Source organism: Chanodichthys erythropterus, chromosome 5 (assembly GCF_024489055.1).
Source record: "Chanodichthys erythropterus isolate Z2021 chromosome 5, ASM2448905v1, whole genome shotgun sequence".
Taxonomy (NCBI): Eukaryota; Metazoa; Chordata; class Actinopteri; order Cypriniformes; family Xenocyprididae; genus Chanodichthys; species Chanodichthys erythropterus.
Genome location: NC_090225.1, coordinates 25,024,238 through 25,049,264, shown reverse-complemented (window position 1 = coordinate 25,049,264; position 25,027 = coordinate 25,024,238). Strand labels below are relative to the sequence as shown.

Here is a 25,027-nt window from a genome sequence, read left to right as displayed (position 1 = left end):
GAATGTAGGACAGCTTCTTTATTATTACTCTAATGAAAAAAGTAATAATTTGTATGTGCTTGTCACAAACTTAAGGAACAAAATTTTCACAGTGTTCAATAACCTTCAAAGGGCATAATTACCAATATACATAATTTGTTTATATATAAAAAGAAATTTACAAACAATACAACAAATACTATAGAGATACAGATTAAATAAACTTGTTTTTCAGATACAGTAGGTTTATTTACCATGTATACATTTATTTAACATATTTTGTTGTTTTATTAACATTAATGACAAATATAGGCTACGGTCCCTTTAAAACCGAATCCATGGATACTGACACATATCCTGTTTTCACCCAAATATTTACATCCCCTTAAGCCATAACCGAGATACACCACACAATTTTGACAACTATGTGTGCATTTGACCATTCAGGTTCGGGGAGAACTGATCACGCTCTGTCTGAGAGAACTGGGATCACGCGCAAGAAATAGAGTGCTTTATGGAGAGCGAACTTCTGGTCATTCAGCGCCTTCACTAATCGATAACGAATTGTGATTGAAAGCATGCAGTTCACAATGTGTGTGTTGTCATCATTAATTTTGAAGTATTTCCACACCCCTGAGGCTGACATTGTTTCTGCTGCTGCCGCCGGTGTCTTTGTGCACGGAAGATTCTGTCAGTTACATCACGTGAGGTATCGGTCTTTGGTATCGGGGGTATTTTTACGAGTACGTGTACGAGTACACATACATGAGCTTGGTATCGGGCCTGATGCCGATACTGGTATCGGTGCATCCCTACCCTCATGTCATTCCAAACCCGTAAGACCTTTGTTCATCTTCAGAACACAAATTAAGATATTTTTTGATGAAATCCGAGAGGTATATGACTCATCCATAGACAGCAATATAATCACCACTTTCAAGGTTCAGAAAGGTACTAAAGACATAGTCCACGTGACTGCAGCGCTTCAATCTAAATTTTATGAAGCGACGAGAATAGTTTTATGCGCAAAATAACGACTTTATTCAACAATATCTTCTCCTGCACTGTTTACATTCAGCGCTTCCAGGTTCTGTGTCAGAACGCTGGCTCAGTATTGGCTGACGCTGTATATATATACACAGTGCAAAGCGTAATTTGAGTACACCTCCTTTGAAAATTAACATTTTAAACAATATCTCAATGAACACAAAAATAATTTCCAAAATGTTGACAAGACTAAGTTTAATATAACATCTGTTTAACTTATAACATGAAAGTAAGGTTAATAATATAACTTCGATTACACATTTTTCAGTTTTACTCAAATTAGGGTGATGCAAAAATGAGTACACTCCACAACAAAAACTACTACATCCAGTACTTTGTATGGTCTCCATGATTTGTAATGACAGCACCAAATCTTCTAGGCATGGGATGAACAAGTTGGCGACATTTTGCAACATCTATCTTTTTTCATTCATCAAGAATGACCTCTTTTAGAGACTGGATGCTGGATGGAGAGTGATGCTCAACTTGTCTCTTCAGAATTGCCCATAGGTGTTCGATTGGGTTCAGATCAGGAGCCACTGAATCACTTTCACCCTGTTCTTCTTCAGAAATCCAACAGTGGCCTTAGATGTGTGTTTAAGATCATTGTCATGTTGGAAAAGTGCACGACGACCAAAGGCATGGAGTGATGGTAGTATCTTCTGGTGCAAACTCTAGGCAGGCTTTTTTGTGCCTGGGCTTTAGGAAAGGCTTTTTCCGTGGACGGCACCCATGCATGCCATTCCTCTGCAGTGTACGCCATATTGTGTCACAGGAAATAGTCACCCCAGTTTGGCTTTCTACTTCTTTAGATAACTGCAGTGAACATGCATGCTGATTCTCTTCAACCCTTCTCATCAGAAAATGCTCCTGTCAAGGTGTTAACTTCCGTGGATGTCTCTGTAAGATGGTTGCAGTTCGATCAAAAAAAAAAAAAAAAAAAAAATTGAAGTAAAATATTTTTTACTTCAAAAAAATATTTTTTTTGTAAATATTACAAAAATATTTTTGTAATATTTACTTACTTAATAAAAAAAAATACAGTATTCTGACTGATAAGTAAAGCTTTGCTGATCTTCTGGTTGCCTTCACCTTTCTGGTGTAAAGAAATTATTTTCTTTCTCAGGTCTTGTGACATTTCTCTTCCATGTGGTCCATTGCTGAGAGCATGAAATGGGAAGGGGTTTTAACAACCTTTTATAGTCAACTGTCTGCTGGACACCTGTGTAATGAATAATTAAACTCACCTGTGGTTGAATTCTTGTGAAATTAGACTTTGAATTTGTATTCTAAAATTTAGCTTTGTTCCAGAGACTTTCAGTGGGATGTACTCATTTTTGCATCACCCTAATTTGAGTAAAACTGAACATTTTGTTCTCTAAGTTATATTATTAACCTTACTTTCATGTTATAAAATTAAACAGATGTTATATGTTTTATTTTCATAATGATGAAATGAACTAGATTCTTACCTTTTCCGAAGGAAATATGAGTGGAAATTGGCCATGTATAACTTTTACCATGGTTTTAGGGAGTTTTACTTTGGTATACGATTGCTAAGGTGTTTCTGATCACTTAATGTCTCTCTTCAACAATCACAAGCACGATTTGAGATTTTATTCATGTCCATAGCTCAAACAGGGCAGGATTAATTACATGAGAACTTAGTTTCATATGTAGGGTAAGGGGTTTGTTCAAATCCAATAACCCTGAGTGTGAACAATAGCAATAGTGATGGTTGCCTTAGCAAATAGCATTAATGAATTTTTAGGTGCATGGACTAGTCATACAACCCACACACATTTATTTTTACAACATACTAAGAAGTCAAATTACAATTTAAGTCCCAGCTGTTTGCATCTGTTCCTTTCATTAACAACTTACTCACCGTGTTGCATAAACACATTAAATATTAAGCTGCCTCTGATTAGAATATTTACATTTGCTCTCTGACCTGGAATTAGTTAAAGCATTTTTCACCGAAGACTTAATCACCATGATACTGTTTGCATAGCCTATCCCTGTGGTGGAAACCGGGCCACGATCAGAACTGACTAAGCAGTGGATGGCGTCTTGTGCGTGCATGCTAAATCCAGAGGATTACGCTTGGATCAGTGGAGAAATAAACGAGATGTGGTATAGAGAGCGGCCAGATTTCAGACATATTAGCTACCCTAATGAATTTGTTTCATTAGCTCACAATGGACGCTGTTTGGTAATTAACAAACTGATCTTTTCGTGAAATCCCAAGAGTAGAATTTGGAATTCAATTGTGCTTTTTGTGGGGTCTTCTTAAAGGAATAGTTCAGACCAAAATGGAAATGTTATCAACAATTATGCACTTTCATGTGATTTTCTTTCTTCTATGAAACACAAAAGATGATAGACAGAGCTTCTTTTTCCATACAATGAAAGTGGATGATGATTTATACAGCTAAAAAAAAAGGATCATAAAATGCATCTATCTCTGTAAATGTACATGTTGTGTTTGAGTAAAAGCATTCTTACTCTTGCAGGTGGACTTCTCCTCCAGCCCTTCCCATGTTGCATTAGCTAAGCACTTGATGGTCCTCCTGCCCCCTAGATAGTAGCCGGCGGAGCAGCTCAACATTATTCGTGCGCCAAACACATTCAGCGAGCCCGAGATGAGACGCCACACCATGTGTTCTGAGAGCATGCTCTCAATGTTAGGGCACTGAACCGCTGCAGGACAGAAGGCAAAAAACACATTAATGGAAAACCATGACCTTGTAGGTCCTGGAAAAGGAATAACTAGAGCTTACAGGATTTATGGGATAGACATACAATACCAATGAAAAGTTTGGATGCACTTGTCTGAATTTATGTTTATCATGACCTAAAAAAAAGTTTTGATATAAAGGCTTCTTGAGATGCCGGAAATTATATTAAACTAAAATATCACTTTAATTGAATTTAATTGAATGAAATTTGAATCATGAAATCATTCCGATTGATGAATCTGAACATGAACGCTAAATAAAGTGATCGGGTTGATGTGTGGGTTTATGCCACAAGTATACTGGATATTAGGGGTGTAACAATACACCGTTATATCGAGATATCACGATTTAAAAATGTGACGATATGTATTGTTGATGTAAGAAATAGATTTTATCCAAGGCTCAGCTTACTGTATTTATAAGGTGTAATTCACACAAAAATGTAAATTCTATCATCATGTACTCACCCTCAAGTCATTAGAAACCTATAAGATTTTCGTTCAACTTCCAAACACAAATGAAGATATTTTTTTATGAAACCTGAGAGTTTTCTGTCCCTCCATTTAAAGTCCATTACTCTAAAACTTAAAAGATCCCAAAAAATGACATAAAGGTATCATAAAAATAATCAATCGAGTGGTCTAATCCAAATCCATGTCACAATGGCTTTATATGATGAACAGATATACAACAACGTGCATACTGTAGTATGCTCGGACATTCAAATGCTTGCGTGATGCACGGAAACAACATAAGTAAATGCAGAATTTAAATTTTTGGATGAGCTAACCATTTACAGTTTGAGAATAGTCATTTTGACATGCTTTCTTGCAATTGTGATTGATTTCTTTTCTGTGATTCATTGCATTGATCACCTGAAGCACACGCACTGCCAGAACTCCTCAAAGTAAAAATCACAAACATTTTAGTTACTTAAATAACTAAGTAGTATGATTATTCAAAGCATTATGTATTGTTTATTATTTTAAGTATGGTGCATTAATAGAGGGAGAGGCAGTACATATCAAGCACCGGGAGAGTCTGTGCGTGTACGGCTTGTCTGTGTAAGATCCAACGAATGCCTGCATTGAAAGCGCCAGTACTGGGTGAGGAAAAAAAAAAGTTTATGGAGTTTCCGTGACATTACTACAATAAACTACTATATATATAATGTTGAATATAATGTGCAATAATGCAATGGAGAAATATTTGTAGGTCCTGATAATAATAAAATAATTTTAATAATAATAAAGTAATAAACTCTCTTTTTTTTATTTTGGCTTAAAAAACCATGATTAGTATCGTGAGTTCAGTATCGCAGTTTGTATTGAATTGTGACATGAGTGTATCATTGCACCCCTAACAAATATGCATGAGTTTCCCGATGTTGCCGCATACTAACCATAATCCTGCCATCACTTCTTTTCTTTGTTTTAAAAAGCAGACTTCATATTTATCTATTTCAGGTCTTGATTAGGAGACGACGAGCACATTAAGCTTTGTGCATTTCTGCTCATATGTATCAAACATTAAAAACGCTTCTTCCTGTGCCCAAAACAAGGCTGAGAGATGGATGAGAGTCCGAAGAAAGGATTGCTGAGATGACATTGTCCTGCAGCACATCACAGATGATAAGTGGAATGAGAATTTTAGAACTTTGAACTTTTTGACACTACAGGGGCTTCCGCACCGAATAGTTCTTGGAACTAAGTTCTAGGAAATTTACAAACTAGGCAGTTCTAGGCATTTACAAACGCTAAAACCAGTGAATAAAGGATGCAATGATTGGAGCTGTTTGTTGTCTGTCGTGGGTTTCGTGATAACGGAGATGGAAATTAAACGTATAATCTACGCGACTGAAAGAGCAAAAAGTGGGACAAAATCTCCTATGACAACTTTAAGTATCGAGGCAGAGAAACGAACACAACACCTGCAGACAACAGGTAAATGCCGTTTTCGCTGTTTTCCATTTTTGTGAAGTAATTATGTTTACACAGCTTTTTAAAAATGTCAGGTGCCGGTGTTTGACATGCGTTTGAACAATCAACGTACACTCACATAACTGATAGTTCCTATAGAGCTTGTTTAGACCCTACTATGAAGTAGAAGCTAATTTAGTTCCTCCAAAAGGAGTTCCTAGACCTAAAATCATTCCTAGATCCTGCAGTGTGAACACGGCAAAATCCGGGTATTATTAGAAAAATAATAATATAGATAATAATAATAAATAATTAGAAAAGGTTTAAACCACCCTTATGAAATTTCAGTCAGATTTAGCCAACTCATTCTGACTGACGTAGTAACATGTGACTTTTTAATTTCTGACTGTGCAACTAGTCCCATTACAAAAGGATTATTAGGGTCCATGTAAACTCAGCTACTGTGTCATATATTAAAGATAGTTTGTAAATTTTGGGTGAAATTACACACTTCCCATTATCTGTTGTTCTAAAAAAAGGGGGTCGTCCTGCCTCAAACTCACACCACTGGTTGAATATGTTGGACCGTTCAAACAAAAATAACTTTTGAAAGCGTTTTTGCTCTTTGTAAGTCAACCTAGGCTTAGCTTTCTTTTAATTTCGTTAACACATTCAAATGTTATTGATGTGAATTTGTCTTGAATGTGTATTTATATAAAGGTGGATAAAAACTGAAGTGAAAACATAAGGTTTCAGAGTAACAATATTGGAGCCAGCATGGAACAGATGGTCCTTTGATTGAACAGCACAGTGCATAGCTCAGATTCAAAGGAAGCTTAATTTGGTGCGGGCGCATCTAATTTTGAGGGGGGAAAAAGACTGCAAGCTAGGTCAGGTATACTAAACAAGATCTTAAGTAGAACAAAACATCTTTCCCTCACTTTCTCTCTCACATTATGTTCCCTCTCCATGTTCTACATGACAAAGGCTTCACATCCCTCAGCTCGCACTTGTTTAGATAATTATAAACACAAGATACAGCTCGAGATCTGTAGCTTGCAGCTAGTCTCAGACACCGTGGATGTGTCATGCTATCATCTGAAAGCTTTAGAATGAAAGAACACCTTGACATAGTGTTATGTAGCAGGGCAGAAGCCTCATCCTTTCTCCTTCCTGTCGATGATGACCTCTGAATGCATAATACACGGTTATTTGGCTGTGGGCTCTTTGGTCGGCTTTGTGGGCTAATGGTAATTCAGGTGAGAGGAGGGAGATGCCACATCATACCATTTGTCTTGTTTGAGTTGCCAAACCACAAAAAATCAAGTCATTATTGTTAATTTTGCCAATTACCTGCCCTACAATACTCTCAGAGGGGGAAACGAGCGAGAAAGCGGCTGACTGTGGCGGTTCAATGAGGCAGTAGATTTTAACATGCTGTTGGCATAGAAACAGAGGTCTTGATTTGCTCACGTAAACAGCGGGAAGGATGTGCCACGTTGCTCCAGGTGCCATCCTCCAGGCAGACGGCGGTGAGCAGGCTGCTTGCGTCGGGCCTGTATCCCTCCTCACACTGATACTGCACTTTACTGCCCACCGTGTACTGGAAGCCGTGGAACGATCCGTTAGCAGGAGACTCTGGCACTCCGCAAGATACAGCTGCCAATCAGAAACAAACAGCATTTTTATGCGCAATATATACGCTATACAGTGTATTTATATAACAGTTAGTAATGTATATAAAAATACCCACTCAGCAAGATTATATTTAGACTCTTTCAATACCTAGTGACTTGTTTTGCTGTTTACTGCCTACATGCACTGCTGCAAGCATTATATCAGCAGAACAAAACACAGGAACTCCCGCAAAAATAATTTCTTAAAAACTGCACTCAAATAAATTGGAACAGTATTGGTCAAGATGGGCCAAATATACCACTCTCCATTTGATTTACATTCTTTTTCTTTTTTTAAAAAAATGATACATTCTGAATTTGAATATCCTTGTTTTCTTTTGTCTCTTTCTTTCTTGTATGCTTTTTATATAGTTTTGTAGATTTTTTATAATGTGGAAGTGTGAAGTGAAAAGCTGAAACAGAAGACATGGTGAGTGATAAAATGTAAAGTTGATCACTCACATTTAACAGTTAGCATTCACAAATATGTTTTTTGTTAGATACCATGCATCAATATGTGATAGAAAATGCATACAGAAATAAATGTAAAATATATTTTAAAAATGACCATATTATTTTTCCGATCTGAATGCGTGGCATCGTACTAATGAATCACAAACTTGGAAGTAGGGGGTTTGCAGGAACACTTGAAGATAGTAAAACCACAAATTGTAATGATTACAAACCTGATGGAAATCCAATTCTAATTTCTATATATGTGGAAAAACATTTTACAATAAGGTTCCATATGTTAACGATGGGTGTGTGTGTGTGTGGGGGGGTGCATGCTTTTAAAGAATTTAGTCATTTTATGTTAAATTCAACATTTACTAATACATTATTAAAATCAAAAGTTAATCTTTTAATATTATTTAATGGTCCTGAGCTTACATGAGCTAACAGCTGCATTTTTTTGCACTAACATAAAACAAGATGAACAAATACTATAACAAACATATTGCTATTGTTAGTTGTAATGCAACAACTGATGTTAACTAATGGGACCTTATTGAAAAGTCACCAGAAAAACTGACCTGAACACGGCTTAAAACCTGACGGGTCGTGTAGCAGACCTCTATTACATGCAACCATTCATATATGAAATTGACTCTTTTTAGCAAGAAATAAAAAGGTATTTAAAACTACAACAGACACACACAAGCAACCATTCAGAGAAAACCAATGGGACCAATTAAATCTCTTCCTTTTGAAAATGATCACATTCTGAATAAAAAGCAAGCCCTGAGCCCTCCTCTACCTCTGTTTGACCCACTGGCAGACTGCATGCATTGCTCCCACCACTTAAAGAAATTATTGGCCTTAATTAGCGCCCATTCTAGATGCCCTTCATTACAAATGGGGCCTATTCAGAGCTCTGTGCAATGGTAAAAGTATATTAGTGCTGTGACCTCCAGTCCTTGGAATAGTGTCATTTACCTTTGTGTGATTAAGTGTAATGAGATTCCTTCTTTCTGCTGTTGAATGTATAGAAACGTTGGCAGAGGTCTTTTTGAAAGGTCCTTAAAAGATGCTAATTTAACAGAGGCCTGGGAAATATTTTTGGGCAACAGTCAGGAGCAGCTTTGCATTTACTAGAATGCTCTGACCCGTGGCAGACTGGGTAGTGCACCTGCTCATGACATACAGCATAAGAGCTGTTTGCTAACAGGGATGCAGTTTTGATATCCTGACTGTATGGCCCATCTATCTCATTTTTTTTTGACATTGGGTGGTAGATAACGATAACTATTAGCAAACTTTCATGAAATATATATGACATACTACACTGCCTATAAATAGAATAACTATATTTGATTTAATGTTTTTAATTTAAAGGTGCTATTAAAAGATGTAATATAAGTCTAAGGTGTCCCCGGAATGTGTCTGTGAAGTTTCAGCTCAAAATACCCCATAGATGTTTTTTAAATACATTTTTTTAACTGCCTATTTTTGGGGCATCATTAAATATGAGCCGATTTAGGCTGCGGCTCCTTTAAATGCTCACACTCCCCGCCCCTGGAGCTCACGCTTGCCTTTAACAGCATAAACAAAGCTCACACAGCTAATATAACCTTCAAAATGGATCTTTACAAAGTGTTAATCATACAGCATGTCTAATTGCGTAAGTATAGTATTTATTTGGACGTTTACATTTGATTCTGAATGAGTTTGAGGTTTTGCTCCATGGCTAAAGCTAACATTACACACTGTTGGGAGAGATTTATAAAGAATGAAGTTGTGTTTATGAATTATACAGACTGCAAGTGTTTAAAAATGAAAATAACAACAGTCTTCTAACTATCACAATTTTTTCTTTAAGATTTTATTTATTTTTTTTTTTTTTGTAGTCTAGTATTGATATTAATTCATATTATATTGCTTTATTTTAGCCCTTGCATATACACGAGGAGGAAAGAAGTTACCCACTTTTGTTCAAACAGGGCATAATGTGTTATCTATGAGTGTTACGCAACCTAATATCCCTATCAAGATATGCAAGAAAGCGATGAGATTACCCGCACTTAAATGAATGAAAAATGCAACACTAAGTCAAATGAATGCATTGAAAAGCCTTCGCGTTACTCATATACGCTTTGCGTCAGATATCAATGTTGAGAGAGAGAGAGTATAAGACTGCAGAGCTGCACGATTAATCTCAATTCAAACACCCACGTGATCTTATTCTTAAATTACAACAATTATTCATCGGTCTAATAAACCTTTGACAAAATCATATCGCAATATTCAAATCACGCTGCTGCTGAACCAGAGAGAGCAGTTGTTATAGGTGTGGAGCAGCTTCATAAACATTCTTTTTAACCTCATAGTATCATTATTTCTGTGATACAATAGTTCAAATTATCATATAAATTCTGGGATAAAAGTTTATACTTCATATATAGCGATCAAAATAGAGTAAATTACCCTTTGAATAAATAATGTGTTGAATAACAACTATCAGTTACATTGTTTCACCACTAGGTGGCAGAAACATGTGATGAATTGTTTTTGTAAATATGACTCATCTTATATATCATGTACAGTCCATATAAGTGTATGATTCAACAGTTTCCCATGGTCTAGTGTTAAAAAAAGGGAAAATCTCAATTCAACAGCAACATCAAATCGCAATACTTATCGAATACAATACATCGGCACCCAATTGTGAAAGTCCCATCCATACTCACAATTCTGACTTTTTTCTCCGAATTGTGAGTTATAAAGTCAGATTTGCGAGATATAAACTTGCATTTGCAAGTTATAGAGGTCTAATTCTGAGGAGAAAATAATGACTTTTTTTCTCAGAATTGCAAGTTTATATCTCACAATTCTGACTTTATAACACACAGTTGCAACTTTTTTATCACGAAATTCTGACATTATAACATGCAACTGTGAGTTAATATCATGCAATTAAAAGTCAGAATTGCAAGATAAAATGTCACAATTACCTTTTTTTATTTGTAATTCAGTGGAGGAAACAAGCTTCCATACAACCACTCTCCTTTCACAGAGAAAGAGAGAAAAAAAAATATATTTTTTTTAAATGTTAGGCCCTACATTACTCAGGGAAAGTGCAGTATTCTTATAATCGTCTTATATAACCTGCCTTAAACCTGCACAAATAAAGCTGGAACAATTAGACCTACATACAGTTCATTGGCTCACTATTTATATGCACATACACGTCTGATCTAAAGATGACTCGTCTTGCTAATGAACACACAGAAATCCTCCAAAAGAGACCATTTTCTTTGACAATGCTCTGGAACAGAAGACGCGAGGGCTCAGTGCGAAAGGAGAAAGGGCAGACAAAACGCCACGTGGGCTGAAGGATAAAATTAGCACCTCAATAAAAGAGCAAGGAGCAGAGAGGGAAGCATGAACAATGAAATTAAGAGAACCCATGACACATCAAACGCATTCAATTACATTTCTGTCTTAGTCTTAGCGTGACTGAAGAGTCACCCATTATGACATTGGGACAAAGGACACTCGTGATCTCATTGCACAGTCCTCGACGGAAGTGTTTAATGGAATAAAAGCGGCTTCTCGTCGAGGCGTGCGGAGGTGCTTTGAGCGCCCCGCAGAATGACACATTTTGTCATACGCGAGGAGGCAGGTTGCCTTTTCAAGGCAATTCCCAGACATTTGAATGAGAGGACTGAGTCAGTGAATGTCTCTGAATAGTGTGAATTACCTTGGCATAGTGGAGCTGGATTGTCCCACTGGTAAAGCCCATTGGGATGGAGTCGGCATGTGGCGTTTCTGTGACCCACGAGCCTATAGCCAGCGTTGCAGTAATACTGGAGTCTGCTGCCTGGCCGGTCTCTCGCCCTATTGATGACTCCTCCATTCTTGGGTGGATCATTCACACTGCAGTATGCAGCTGCGGGAGGCGACAACATTTACAGTTCATTACAGTATGATGTTAAGGGTGATTCTTCAGTCAGCGTCAATTGAAATCTTGAAAAATTAAACTTCAAATCTTTTTTTTTTTTCATCCATGTTAAAACATGCATCACACATCCTATAATAAAGATCTAATCATGGCCTTGATCAACCTTTCAGTGGATTTTTGTGATGGTTTGGATTTTTGTGTGTGGTAATATTATTTTTATCCCTTCAGTGAGTGACATTCAAAAACCCTCACCTAAACTACACATGGAATCTTTGCAACCCTGAACATGGCTTCAAATGGAAAGCGGATGAACATGGTATGTACCAACCACAATGTGTTTACTGTCCTAAATTGGTAGCTTGATAAATGGAAAAATAATAATAATAATAATAATAAAATCAATGTTTGATTTTTAGGAGATTTTTTTTTCTTTTTTAGTTTTAGTACTGTGTGGCCAATGTAAATTGAACCAAAACCAGTTCTCCACTTCTCTAGAAGCTTTTTATTAGACAAAAATTGATATCTAAGAGTAATCCATATTTTTTATTTTAAATGTGTTGATCTAAGTTATTTTGTCAAATTTTATGGCTTGACAATTTAGATGATATGGACTAAAAGCCATAAATCTCAAATTCTGATTTCATGTAGTCTTTAAAACTGTGTTTAAGTTTGATTCTGAGATTAAATGAATGGGAAAATGCAGCTTGATGGTTATGAAAAGATCATTAGATCTTGTTTTTGATGTGACACAAATACAAGTTTACCCATCATAAAAAGTAAAGCAGAAGCTCGAGGGATGTCAAAGCTTAATCTCACTTCAGACAGATCAAATCAAATGCATCATCACACCAACTCTGCTGAGAGGTCTAGACTTAGCTGTGAGTGATTAACCAGACCTAGCGTAAAAAAATGTTCATGTGGCACTGAATTCTAATTTCCGAAAGCCCAACAGACCAAGAAAGGCGGGAAAAACAACAAGGGCTTGAAGTTGCTTCTGAAAGATGTTTCGTAGAGATAAAAGTGTTATATTTATCAAAAAGTGATACCTACATCCTATGATTATTTCAGCTCAAGAATCTAAATACACAGTAGCCACTCAGGGGATTTCAAAAACACAATCCCTCTGAGCAATGTAGTCATTTCTCTTTCTGTCTGCTCTTGATAAAATCCAATAAACAGGAAACATGTGGCAACACACTGGAATAATGGGCCTGCATAGGGCACAGCATGTTAGAAAGATCAACTGAAATGAACAGAGGGAGCAAGAAACATTGACAGAGAGGCAGAGGAATGGGTGAAGAGATGCCAAGTAATCATGGCCACTGGCTTTGCGGCCCATATATCATGTTTAGCCATTGGTGGAAATGTCGGTCAGAAGAATACGACATGGTAGTTATTCAGCAAAATTCATTACTGCATCTTTGACCTCTATTACAGCAGACTTGCCAATGGCTCCCCGGAGGTAGGACGTGTCTGGTTCTAGCCTAATGAGGGCTAACTTAGAAAAGGCTGACTTCCTCACTTATTGACCCATTTGGATCCAAAGCAACAACCTTGGAGGGCTAAAAGTCAGGAATAAATCCAGCACACGCATTACTAAATACTACTGAATGTACCAACAGGCGACCTAGACAGAATTGTAAATGAAAGCCTGAATAAGATGTCTAGACATGTCAAATATGGAATAGATAAATAAAAAAAAAAAATCAAACAAATGGAGCTAGAGAAAAAGTCTGTCTTTTATTCACCAACACCTTCCAGTGAACATGCCTTCATCAGAAATAAGAGTAAAGATCTTTTGATTCTTTGATTCTCCATTATACAAGTGTTGCTGGTTCTCTGTTCAGTAAGTACTTTCTTTGATTTTTTTTCTTTTTTTTTCTTTTTAAAGTTGTATAGAATGACTCTACAGTACTTCTGGATGCCTAAAAATGTAAAATATGAAAAGTTGTAAATATGCTTAACAAACCTGTGTAGCGTATTTTGAAGCCTTTCTTGCTAGTTGCATGATCGGTTGACCACCTGAGGTAAAGCTGGTTTGTCTTGCTAGTGAAATTCAATTGTGTGGAGTGGTTCCCACTCAAAGCCACCAACAACGGGCTCTGTCCAGATGGCCCTGGTAAATAAAACATCACAAAAACAAGTAAAGCTAAATATTGCAAACCATGAATCTGTTGGGCAATGAGACAGACGAGGTCTTAAGAAGGAACAGCAATTCGCCAACTTTTTAAGCCAAGGACCAACTTCAAACAAAACAGCATATCCAAGTTCCACCTAGTACCAGTTCACATTAAAACTTTTTATCCCTGTCACTTGGCTGGCTTCTTAAAGATCTCTAAAAATGCTCTAAAACAGACATACACAATAATAGCAATTAATGTCAATCCCACTAACACCTAATAAAAATATATATTTATGAAGCTTGAGCAATGTGTTGTTTCTTAAAACTTCTCCAGTCTGTATAGAAGTGCTTGGATCGCTCAAATTGATGCTCAAAACTGAGTGCTAAATTTGGCATTTCTGAGTCAAATGCAGATCACCTGTTAAGCATGCCTCTTAATTATCAAGCAGCCTTTTTTGTTTTTATCATCTCAGTTTTTGGCTTGACTTTTTGCCAATTTTTAATAGTGTGAATTTACTTTTTAATGAATTGGTCAAATGTGTCACAAATGAGCCTTGAAAACATATTAGTTTTAATACATTGTAAAAAAGCTTACCAAAAATAGTAGTTTTTGTTTACTATTTGTTATAATATAATATAATATAATATAATATAATATAATATAATATAATATAATATAATATAATATAATATAATATAATATAATATAATATAATATAATATAATATAATATAATATAATATAATATAATATAATATAATATAATATAATATAATATAATATAATATAATATAATATAATATAATATAATATAATATAATATAATATTGGGGACATTGTGTGTTTTGCTGCACACCGGCACTCCAGTAACAATACATAGGATAAGCATAGATGAATTAACATTCCATCTGAGGAAACATAAATAAAGTCTACCATCAAAAATCTCCAGTTCGTCAAACTGCTTCTCGCTCTGGAACATTTCCACATAAATTGAGATGGTGAAGGAAGGCTGCACTCTTATGATCCAAGAGCAGGTCTGGGAGTTGGGGTAGTTTTTTGGGAAGCCCGGACTCAGGATCACACCAGAGGAGGCAGATCGCTCCTCGTTTGCAGGACACTGAGCTGTAGGGTAAACACAGCATTCACAGGAATCATGGTTATTATTGCAAATCGCAATGTGGTTATCCTACTAACAAAGCACTAGATGCAAGCTCAAGAGTATTCCAGTAAAGACAGTAAAGTTTAAAAACTTTCTCTAACATGCGCAGCGCTTCTCCTACATTCACCTCAGGGGCCGCGAGCCTTGGTTTGAGGAAGCAACAAAGTGAGTTGAAGCTTTTTGTTAATCCGCCTTGTGGGCGGGAGGGTGGAGGAAACAAACTAGGAGAACTATCGCTTCTTCATGGCATTGTACAGAAAGTACAGACAAGCCAAACGGCTCAAATTTACAACTGAAAGCTTTGCTAAGGATAACTGGAATGCTTTTTTCCTCTTGCTCCCAAGACAGCTGTCGGCTACTGTCTATTTGTTACCATACAACAAAACAATGTTGCTTCTGGTGCTTCGGTGCCATCTTTTTATGGATTATATTTTTTACAAGCTTTGATTACAAGAATCACACTAATGATTCAGCATCCTTATTATTTCCGATTGCTGATCCCCGACCGTCTTTAAATTTTTTAAGTGAAGTACACTATTTGGATGTAATAAAAACTATGTGTTTTGTAATTACCATTAGAAAGATGCTCATTACTGTAATATAGTGCTTTATTTCTGTATTACCATGAAAAAAAAAAGGAGGGGGAAAAATCCTAGATGTTCATATCCTTGAGGAACAATATTTATAGAATGATTGTAAAGTTTTAGGCTTCATGCAGCATCACTTTTCCATCATTTTTCAAAAATATTGTATTAGAATATTCGGGCTATAATAATAATTTATTATTATTATTATTATTATTATTATTACATTACAGTAATCAGAATAATTAGTTTTACATTACATTCAATAGTTAAAAATGCAAAAATAAAGTTAAAATAATATAACAAACTAAAAATATATATTTTTTTGTTCTGCTAAATATAATTTATTTTGATTGTGAAATATATACCTCACATATTTCAACAGGTTTTGTGAGTCTTTTCTTTACTGACCTTCACATGCTGGTGGTGGTCCCTCAAACTGCAGGTGAGAGTTCAGCTTACAGGTAACCTCATCGCTGCCAACCAATGTAAATCCAGGAAAGCATCGATACCTCACAATATCACCTGCATGGTCAGTAAGAAGAATTCAACATTTTTCAATACTTTTTTTTTTTTCATCATGTCTTTGATATTCTTTCACAATTGTCCAGCTGTTCCTACCAATTTCATAGTCCTGGTCTTCCCATAATATCTCTGCTTGTTCAACCATAGGGGGAGGAGGGCATTTCTTGAGCCGATAAGCTAAGAAAATGAAAAAAGAAATTCTGAAGCAATTTGGCTTTTTATTCACCTATGTAAGCATGACATGACACAAAGCAACCCACCAAGAGTATAAATTACAAATACAACATGTGACAATGAATCGTTCTATGAATCGACATACTGAGAGCCCTCTCAAGAATAAAAAGTTGTATTTAAGCCACCCGTCTATAACTCACAAATATGCCAGACTTGTTCTGGAATGAAAGTTGGAAGTTTAGATGAAAGACTGTTTCATTTTCACACTCCGATTTTCCTATGCTGCTCAACACATGCCTGCATGCTGACACTGATATCAAAGAGGCCAAAGGAAGCTTCTATTTTTGACTCTTCTAATCTCCTGAAATAACGTGATGTCATCAGAAGCAGCAGTCATGCCTCCTTAGTGTATAAAAACAAGTTGAATCCCATGCTTTGAATATATTTCGAGCCGCACTTTACGGTATGCAGTGCACTTCTGCGCCAACATTTTTCATTTGAAGGAGAAACTAACCATGGAAATTGAGGACAAAGAATCCACTTGTCGAGAAGTCGCTGTGGAACTTGATAAGAACCTGATTGAAAGTGCTGTAGGCTGACTCGAGGGCTGTGTTGCCGCTGAAAATCCCCAGCTGCGGGTAGCTTTGCTCTGGGCCGTCCCTGGAAGAGGGAAACATGCATTGAAATTACATTACAACCTGTGATCCTGCCATTAAACGGCATAATATTGCCTCAAAATTCCAAGTGGTTTGCGAAAATTGATTTACTTAAAAAGTTACAGTGAGATTGTGCTGACTTTTGAATAAAAGCATTACATTACAGACCAGCTTGAACAAAAATGATGACTTAACACACTAGTCCGCTTGTTTAATGACTTCTAAAGATTAACAGCTGATATTGCTGGGAAAGCGGCGAAGATGTGTATTTCCATATTATTTTAATCAACTTAGTACCATTTCAGATTATTCACGAGAAATATTCAATACAACATTCTACTCTGTGTTCTGGTATTATTAACAAAGCAAGATTTACATTAATTTATGTCTGTAACTTTAGTAAAAAAATGAAGGTGTTTAAAATGAAAAATCATTGGGTCACTCTTTATGAAACATGTCAAAAACATGTCTGGCCATATTAGAAATAAGGTCAAATATAGGACACACACACACACATACACACACACACACATACACACATTCACACATATATATATATATATATATATATATATATATAATATATATACACACACACATATATATATATATAAATATATAATATATATACACACACACATATATACATATATATATATATATATATATATATATATATATATATATATATATATATATATATATATATATATATATATATATATATATATATATATATATATATATATATATATATATATATATATACACACACACATATATATATATATATATATATATATATATATATACACACACATATATATATATATATATATATATATATATATATATATATATATATATATAGTAATTAAAAAAAAAAGTTTTATTAAAAAAAAAAGTTTTATTAAAAAACTGCATTACAATAATATAGAGCACAGTAATTACTTAGAAAGTAAAACATCTTAATACCCCTGTATTAATGTCAGGCTAATAATTGTTAATGGCATATTAAAGTATTAAAGGCACAGTAATTTTCACCTCTAGAGGCTGCTTACTCAAAACAATAACAAAGACGTAGCTTGATGACACAGTGACGGAGTGTAGAATCATGGGAATTGTCGTGTCCACCCCCACAGACATTTTCACATTATGGGGTTATCTTTAGCAACAGAACCCGCAGCAAACAATAATGAATAATTGTGGTCCAGCACAAATGTGCAAAATAAACAACTGTGGCTTGCTAGACGCTACCAGAGATTATTGACTTTGATGCTTTCTCTGGATTTATCTATATTTTACTGTTGGAAACATTTGGTATAATCTAAGCATACAAGGCAATATAATATATAACGTTGTTTTAGTGGTTTTTGGATGCTTTGATGCAAAAATCATACATATGTACCTTTCTTTCTTTTCTTTCTTTCTGAGAATTACCCCAATGCTTTGTGTGAAAAGCTTCACAACTTCAAAGACAATTGAACTTTTCTTGAAATATTGTTATGCACAGTGACTACAGACTACAAATATTTGTTAACAAAGTGGAGCTTGATTTGCGTAACGATTTGCTTGACGTACAACAACAACAGCAGCATTAGTATAGTTTGCAAGCTTAAATAATTGCCTTGTCCTCATCTCAGTCTGATATTTGCCAAACGACTCGTTAAATGGAGCTGTGCTCACCAGACGGCGATATAGTCAGTCACGGGCTCAGTTTGGAGCAGGGTGAAGTTGATGTAAACTCCATGACCATGAGGCACGGTGATGAGCCAAGTGCAGTCCTGAGAGTCTGGGTACTCGTTTGGGTACTCTGGAGAGAAAATGGTGCCGTTTGGAGCCGTCACGTTGTAGCCACAGGGAGCTGTGTGCAAATAAACATTACTCAAACATGACTGCATTAGTAATCTGTCTTTCTGAATGACAGCAAATATTAAACACCAGGGAATACAGCAAAATCTGAATGTTAGGGGAATAATAGTATACAAAGGTACAATTGCAGGGTCTTTATATTAAGTACATAAATATTTAAATGCATTTGTAGTATACTTAGCATAAAATAAATGTATTTCAAATACATTTTAGTAAATTTATTTTTCACAAGGGTATAGCTGAGAGTACTGTTTCAATTGCAGATGAGAGAGAAAGAAAGAAAGAAAGAAAGAAAGAAAGAAAGAAAGAAAGAAAGAAAGAAAGAAAGAAAGAAAGAAAGAAAGAAAGAAAGAAAGAAAGAAAGAAAGAAAGAAAAAGAAAGAAAGAAAGAAAATGCCCAATAGTCTTTGCAGTTCAGATTCCCTGCAAACGGAAGCCTGGGAGGAACAAGTTGAGCGACTAATCGATAATAGACTGGTCGGCTTTCACACTACACTACCCACGCTAATCATCAAGGCTACAATTTAGAACAGCTCCCAGTAGCCTATGTCTCCACTGTTCAGGTCTTCAAAGTCTGTTTTAAAGATGGTTCTAAAACACAATGGCTTTTATTGTGCTAGTAATACAAAGTAGTAACACATCAGTTAAAGAGCATAGTTAAAAAGGCATTTGGGAGAGTACTGATAATACCTTTGTAAGTCTTGAAAAGTATGAGAATTTTTGATGCTTATTGTTTCAAAGTGTGGACAAAGGCGGCTAAAAATAACAGTGTGCTAATCAACTTGAGAAACTTAAATGCTTACAGGGATAGAAGGAAAAAGAACACATTTCTTTACTTTCTTTCCTTCCCTTTACCTTCACAGCGAGGAAAAGGGTGGTTCCACTTCCTGTTGATTCCATGCTGGCATGTTAGCACAGGGTGACCGACCAACACGTATCCAGGGAAGCATTCAAATGTTATGGATTGGCCTGCGTTGAAATCGTTGTTGATGATGTATCCATTGTGGAATGGATATGGGTCTTGACAGTTTTGTAATTCATATGCTAAAATAACAAACAGAGAAAACAGAACAGAACATATAAATATCTGTAAAGGCATGTCTGGAAGTAGAAGTATTATATTTACTAGTGGGCCCACTAGTATTATTTTATGTTTCACAAAAGATAGTCACATTTGTTTGGAACAAATGTGACTATCTTTTGTAAACATAAAATAATATGTTTATGTGTCATAGAAAAAAAAAAGACAATAAAATGGTTTGGAACAATATGTAGGTGAGTAATTCATGACAGAACTTTCATTGTTGGATGCATTTGTTTATTTCTTTCTTTATTTACACCGATAAAAATGATTCTGTTGTGAAGTGAATACTACAGAAAAAAAATTCTATATTGAATAAGTTAATTCAAACAAAGAATAAAAAAAAATATTTTATAATAGTACTCAAAGCTTGAATTTATAATTTTTTTTTTTTTTTTTTTTTTTTTTTGAATTGTTTGTTATGTTTACAAAGATTCTTAAAGTAAATATCAAAATGATAAAATTATGTACCACCTACTCAACTTTCTGATCCTAGTGTAATTCACACTGAGGACAATTGAGGGACTCAAACACAACTATTAAAAAAGGTTCAAACATTCAAACAGACCCTCAATTGTCCTCAGTGTGAAAAGACAGATCTCAAAATCATTCACTCACTGCTGTAAAGGGTTAAAATAGAACAGAGAACAGAGTTCAGTTTAACTGTTCAAAACAAACAAGAGACTCATGAAGATCCATCACAAACAAAGACAAACAGTCATAGATCATCCAGGTAACCACACACAGTATTGAGAATCAGTGGTTCACATACTTATGAATGGGGTTATTTTAATAAATTCAGCTATTTTTTTGTTTTGCGGATTATATGTAAACATCTTTTATGTAAAATATCTTACTCAGGAGAGTACTAAATAAAAAATAACATGCATTTTGTATTATCTCCTTTATTTTGTTAAAATTCTTCACATTTTCACAGATTCTGCAAGTGGTTCACATATTTTTTCTTGCAACTGTATATGTCAGGATTTATAGGGTTAAGGGATGGGCATTTCGAGCAAAAATAATATTTGAAGATCGCTGGGAATTATTCGAATATTACTCGAAAATCGCACCCTTCCCCTCCCATCACGCATGTAGAGGCTACACACACATAAACGGAAAGAGAGAGGAAGAGAGACCATTCACGCTTTCAATCTTTTTTTCACGGCCATTCATAATGGAGCAGAGCGAGTGTTTTCAATTAATTCCTATAGATGTTGGGCTTCCATAGGAATTAACGTTAACTGAAAACGCTCGCTCTCCGCACCATTATGAATGCCCGTGAGCCTTTACTTTCACTTTAAAATTAGCGTCAATTCGGTTGAATGCTTGAATGCTGGTTCGATTGCTTGAATGCTGGGTTCATTGTTATTTTTAATGAAAAACACAACAACAAAGCAGTACAATGACGCTTTTACATTTCAATTTGAAACCAAAACTTCCACCGTCATCCTTGTCAGTCAAGAGTGAGGGGAAGTGAGGTGAAATCTGACTGACTGTTGCTGATTTGTGCTGCGACCTTCGTTCGGCTCGCGCTGAATTGAGTAGACACATTTAGATTTTAATTGTAGTGTCTGTTCTCTTACTGAACTAAATAATTTGTTTAATTACTATAAAAAAATCAAAACGACGGTGGATGGCGGTGCCGCAGTGGGCAAGTGATGATACCGGTGTTGTGGCTGAACACCGCCTATCGCAGCAAGCCTACCTCACGCCATAATGATTTTTGGCTGCCTAAACGTGTAATAACATATTGTGAACAGACTGAATGATGGTGCTTAGGTTAAAATTTATTTTAATGTGTCTGTTCGAAAATTGTGACACATCCCTAATAGGGTTAAGATAAGTGAGATATGTATCAAGACTAAAATAATGTTTCAAGGCATTTATGACAAACGTACACACAACAAACGAGTTGCTAATCTGCACATTGTCACCAGTTCAGTAAAGAAGCAGAAAGCTTGTCAAACTAGCATACGAGAATCTCTAGGCAGCATTTCAAGTGCACTGCTTATGATCAACAGCTGTATAATCATATTCTTTCATCCTGCATCATTGTTTGTGTATCAAAACATGGCATCAGTATTCCCGCCCGCAAAAGCCCGTCTGGCAGCACAGATCAAGGCTGTGCCTGGCTCTTTTCAACTCAGACTAGAGTGGATAAGAAAAAGAGAGAGACGAACTGTTTGACCTACAAGCGTGGAGACCAGACAATGGTGAGTTATTTATATCGAGTGGAATCCAAGTGCACATCCAAATGCACCATCTTATTGATTTTGAAATGCTTTCAAGACCCCAGCTGTCATAATGGAGTGTCCTCCCAGTGATCTCAAAGGAAGTGAATCTTTAGATATTTCCAATGATCCTGGTAAAAGGCCGTCACTCCCACATGAAGGGCCAATACAAAACCAAGGACGGCCAATGTCTGCAAGACAAGAGAGTGCAGTATGCAAATGGAAGTCACCCACCTTGGTAAGTGAGTTTAAAGCCCTGTCTGTTTTCGGAGTGGTCGCTGTAGAAGTGGATGACAGTTTCGTGAGTGCTGCTCAGCAGAGGGGGCGGCAGCTGGCTTCCGCTGAACTGTCCAATCAGAGAGCTGCTGTGGTGCGGCCCATTGCGAACCTCTAAAAAATCGTGGTTATCCTCAGAGGTGAAGTTGAGAAATTGGATGTGCGCCCCTGTGGAGTGAGAGGTCACATGTTAGACGTTCACAGTGTCAAACAGGCTGTGTATTATGTGCATAATCTACATAAGGAATGTCTTTAAAGTGACAGGCTTTTTTAACCATTAACTCTGATGGGCCTGTACAGACCTGCTGCTTCTGCTGCTCTGAGATGTTGTTAATTGGTGAATCTTGAATTGTTTTTACCTCACGTTCATATGTGTTAAAAAAAAAAAAAAAAAAAAACCTTAACAATCGTGTTTGCTCAGTAATTGGCTTCCTGTGAACTGTGATTCATTGCTGGAAAGCAGGAAGAAAACGAACATATTACTAACAAACTGATCTTTATTCTACAGACTCCAGAGCCATTTTACACATCAGAATCTATGTAGCCACCTATCTATAAAACCATATTTATTTCAATTCATAAAAAATGTATTATTTGAAAGTATAAATAAGAAATGTATTGTTGCATTTTTCATGTTTAGTTTTAAAAATGCAGGACCAATTGTTTGAGAGCACAAGTGAATCGTTTAATAAAATATTTCCATTACAAATTAGTTCTATTATTAAAGGGATAGTCACCTAAAAATTAAAATTGTGTCGTCATTTTCTCTCCCTCATGTCATTTCAAATCTATAAGATTTTTGTTTATCTTCGAAAAACAAATTAATATATTTTCTATGAAATCTGAAGTTTGACATTTCAAAACGTGTTAAAAGACATGATCGTTTTACTGTATTATAATTTAGGCTTTTTCATAGTTCAAACATGCTTGTTTGACACAGCCAATAAGGTTTGTTCTTGCATGTCAAGCAAGCACTTTTGATCTTCCCTTTACCATATTTCATGTGCTATATGTATGTGCTCTGATTAATGTTTACATATTAATAAATGACTAAATAAAATCAGCATATAAAGCGACCTCTTAGCATCTCTTTAGAAGACTCTTAATTAATCGATTAAACTCATATGGGTTATGTTTATTATGTCTTCATGGAAACCTTCAGTTTTAGTTGCATGGAGTTTCAAAGTAATGAACTAACAGCTTATGGATTTGGAATGACGTAAATAACTGATGACTGTTTTTTATTTTTTTTTTTTTTTTGTGTACTAACCTTTATCTATTGTGCCACTAACCTGCCTGACAGTGCTTAAGTGTCACAGCGCCACGGTGCTTATGCGTTGTGCTGTTCACAGTGCCAGGAATTATTCTTGCATACAGCATCTCTCATAAACTGATGGTACTCTATTCTGTCGCAGCTCCAGAAAGTCACACAGTTTTACTTTCTCTCTCCATTTTATATTAAAACATAAGCTTTGCTTGAGTTTGACAATTTGGTAAGACTCTTTTATGACTGAAATGTGACTTATCAACATTGTAGTCAGATATAGTACAATATTTAGCTCATTTTGAGGCATTCATTTGACAGTTGACTATCTAGAAGAATTTTGAAAAGTGAAAGGCCTGGACAAAATTCTTTGTGGTGTATCATGAGTCGACAAATGCATGTTGATACATATGGAATCATGAGGTAGCCAACAATAACCAGCCATATATCCTCCTACACAGTCAATATGCAAACAAGGGGGTATACCATCACTAGAATTTTCCACTTCAAGATACTAAGGAATGGTTACAATGTTTTTGTTGTTTTTGTTTTGTAGTTTTTTTTAATATAATTATTTGGTAACACTTTACAATAAAGGTTCATTAGTTAAACATTATTGTATTAACTAACATGAACTAACTGTGAACAATACATTTGTTACTTTATTTACTAATCTTCCTTAACGTTAGTTGTATTTTTAATGAAAATACAGTTGTTTGTTCATGTTAGTTCACAGTGCATTAACTAACATTAACAAGATTTTAATAACATATTAGTAAATGTTGAAATTAACAAAGACAACAAAGATTAATAAATGCTGTAGAAGTGCAGTTAATTATTAGTTCATGTTAACTAATGTAGTTAAATAATGTTAACTAATGAACCTTATTATAAAATGTAACCAATTATTTTATTTAATATTTAACAACTGCACCTCAATGTTCCGGAATTCACCTATAGTTTATTGTGCTTTACACCGTGTCTACACCAGACGTGACTTTTGAATGCGACAAAGCACTTGGACTTGTCAGAAACAGAACGGGGAATCCGTTTACTGTCGGGAATTTGTTGCGTTGTGTTGTGGCGCGTTGCGCCACATCCAGTGTAGACAATATCACTGATTATAATGGGTTCTACTATATTTTGACACATCGTGCTCCTCACATCCGGTGTAGACACGGTGTTAGGCTGCATGTATTTTTTCCCTCTCACTTATTCCTTTTTATATCAGAAGGTAATTTGAAACAGTTTGTGGTTGCTTGTCAAATTTTTTGTCACTTTTTTTTTTTTTTTTTTAAACTTATCTACTTCATATT

The 25,027-nt window shown here is 35.5% G+C and overlaps 1 protein-coding gene across 1 annotated transcript in view; it reads right to left on the bottom strand.

Moving 5' to 3' along the window:
- The window catches only part of LOC137020177 (CUB and sushi domain-containing protein 1-like), a 245,575-nt gene that overhangs the window by 41,579 nt on the left and 178,969 nt on the right, over window positions 1–25,027 (bottom strand). The window contains 11 exon segments of the mRNA XM_067385422.1: window positions 3,535–3,729; window positions 7,160–7,345; window positions 11,564–11,752; window positions 13,734–13,880; window positions 14,820–15,008; window positions 16,041–16,154; window positions 16,251–16,331; window positions 16,843–16,988; window positions 18,671–18,848; window positions 19,712–19,900; window positions 22,406–22,615. Of these exon segments, the coding sequence (XP_067241523.1) occupies window positions 3,535–3,729; window positions 7,160–7,345; window positions 11,564–11,752; window positions 13,734–13,880; window positions 14,820–15,008; window positions 16,041–16,154; window positions 16,251–16,331; window positions 16,843–16,988; window positions 18,671–18,848; window positions 19,712–19,900; window positions 22,406–22,615 (1,824 nt within the window).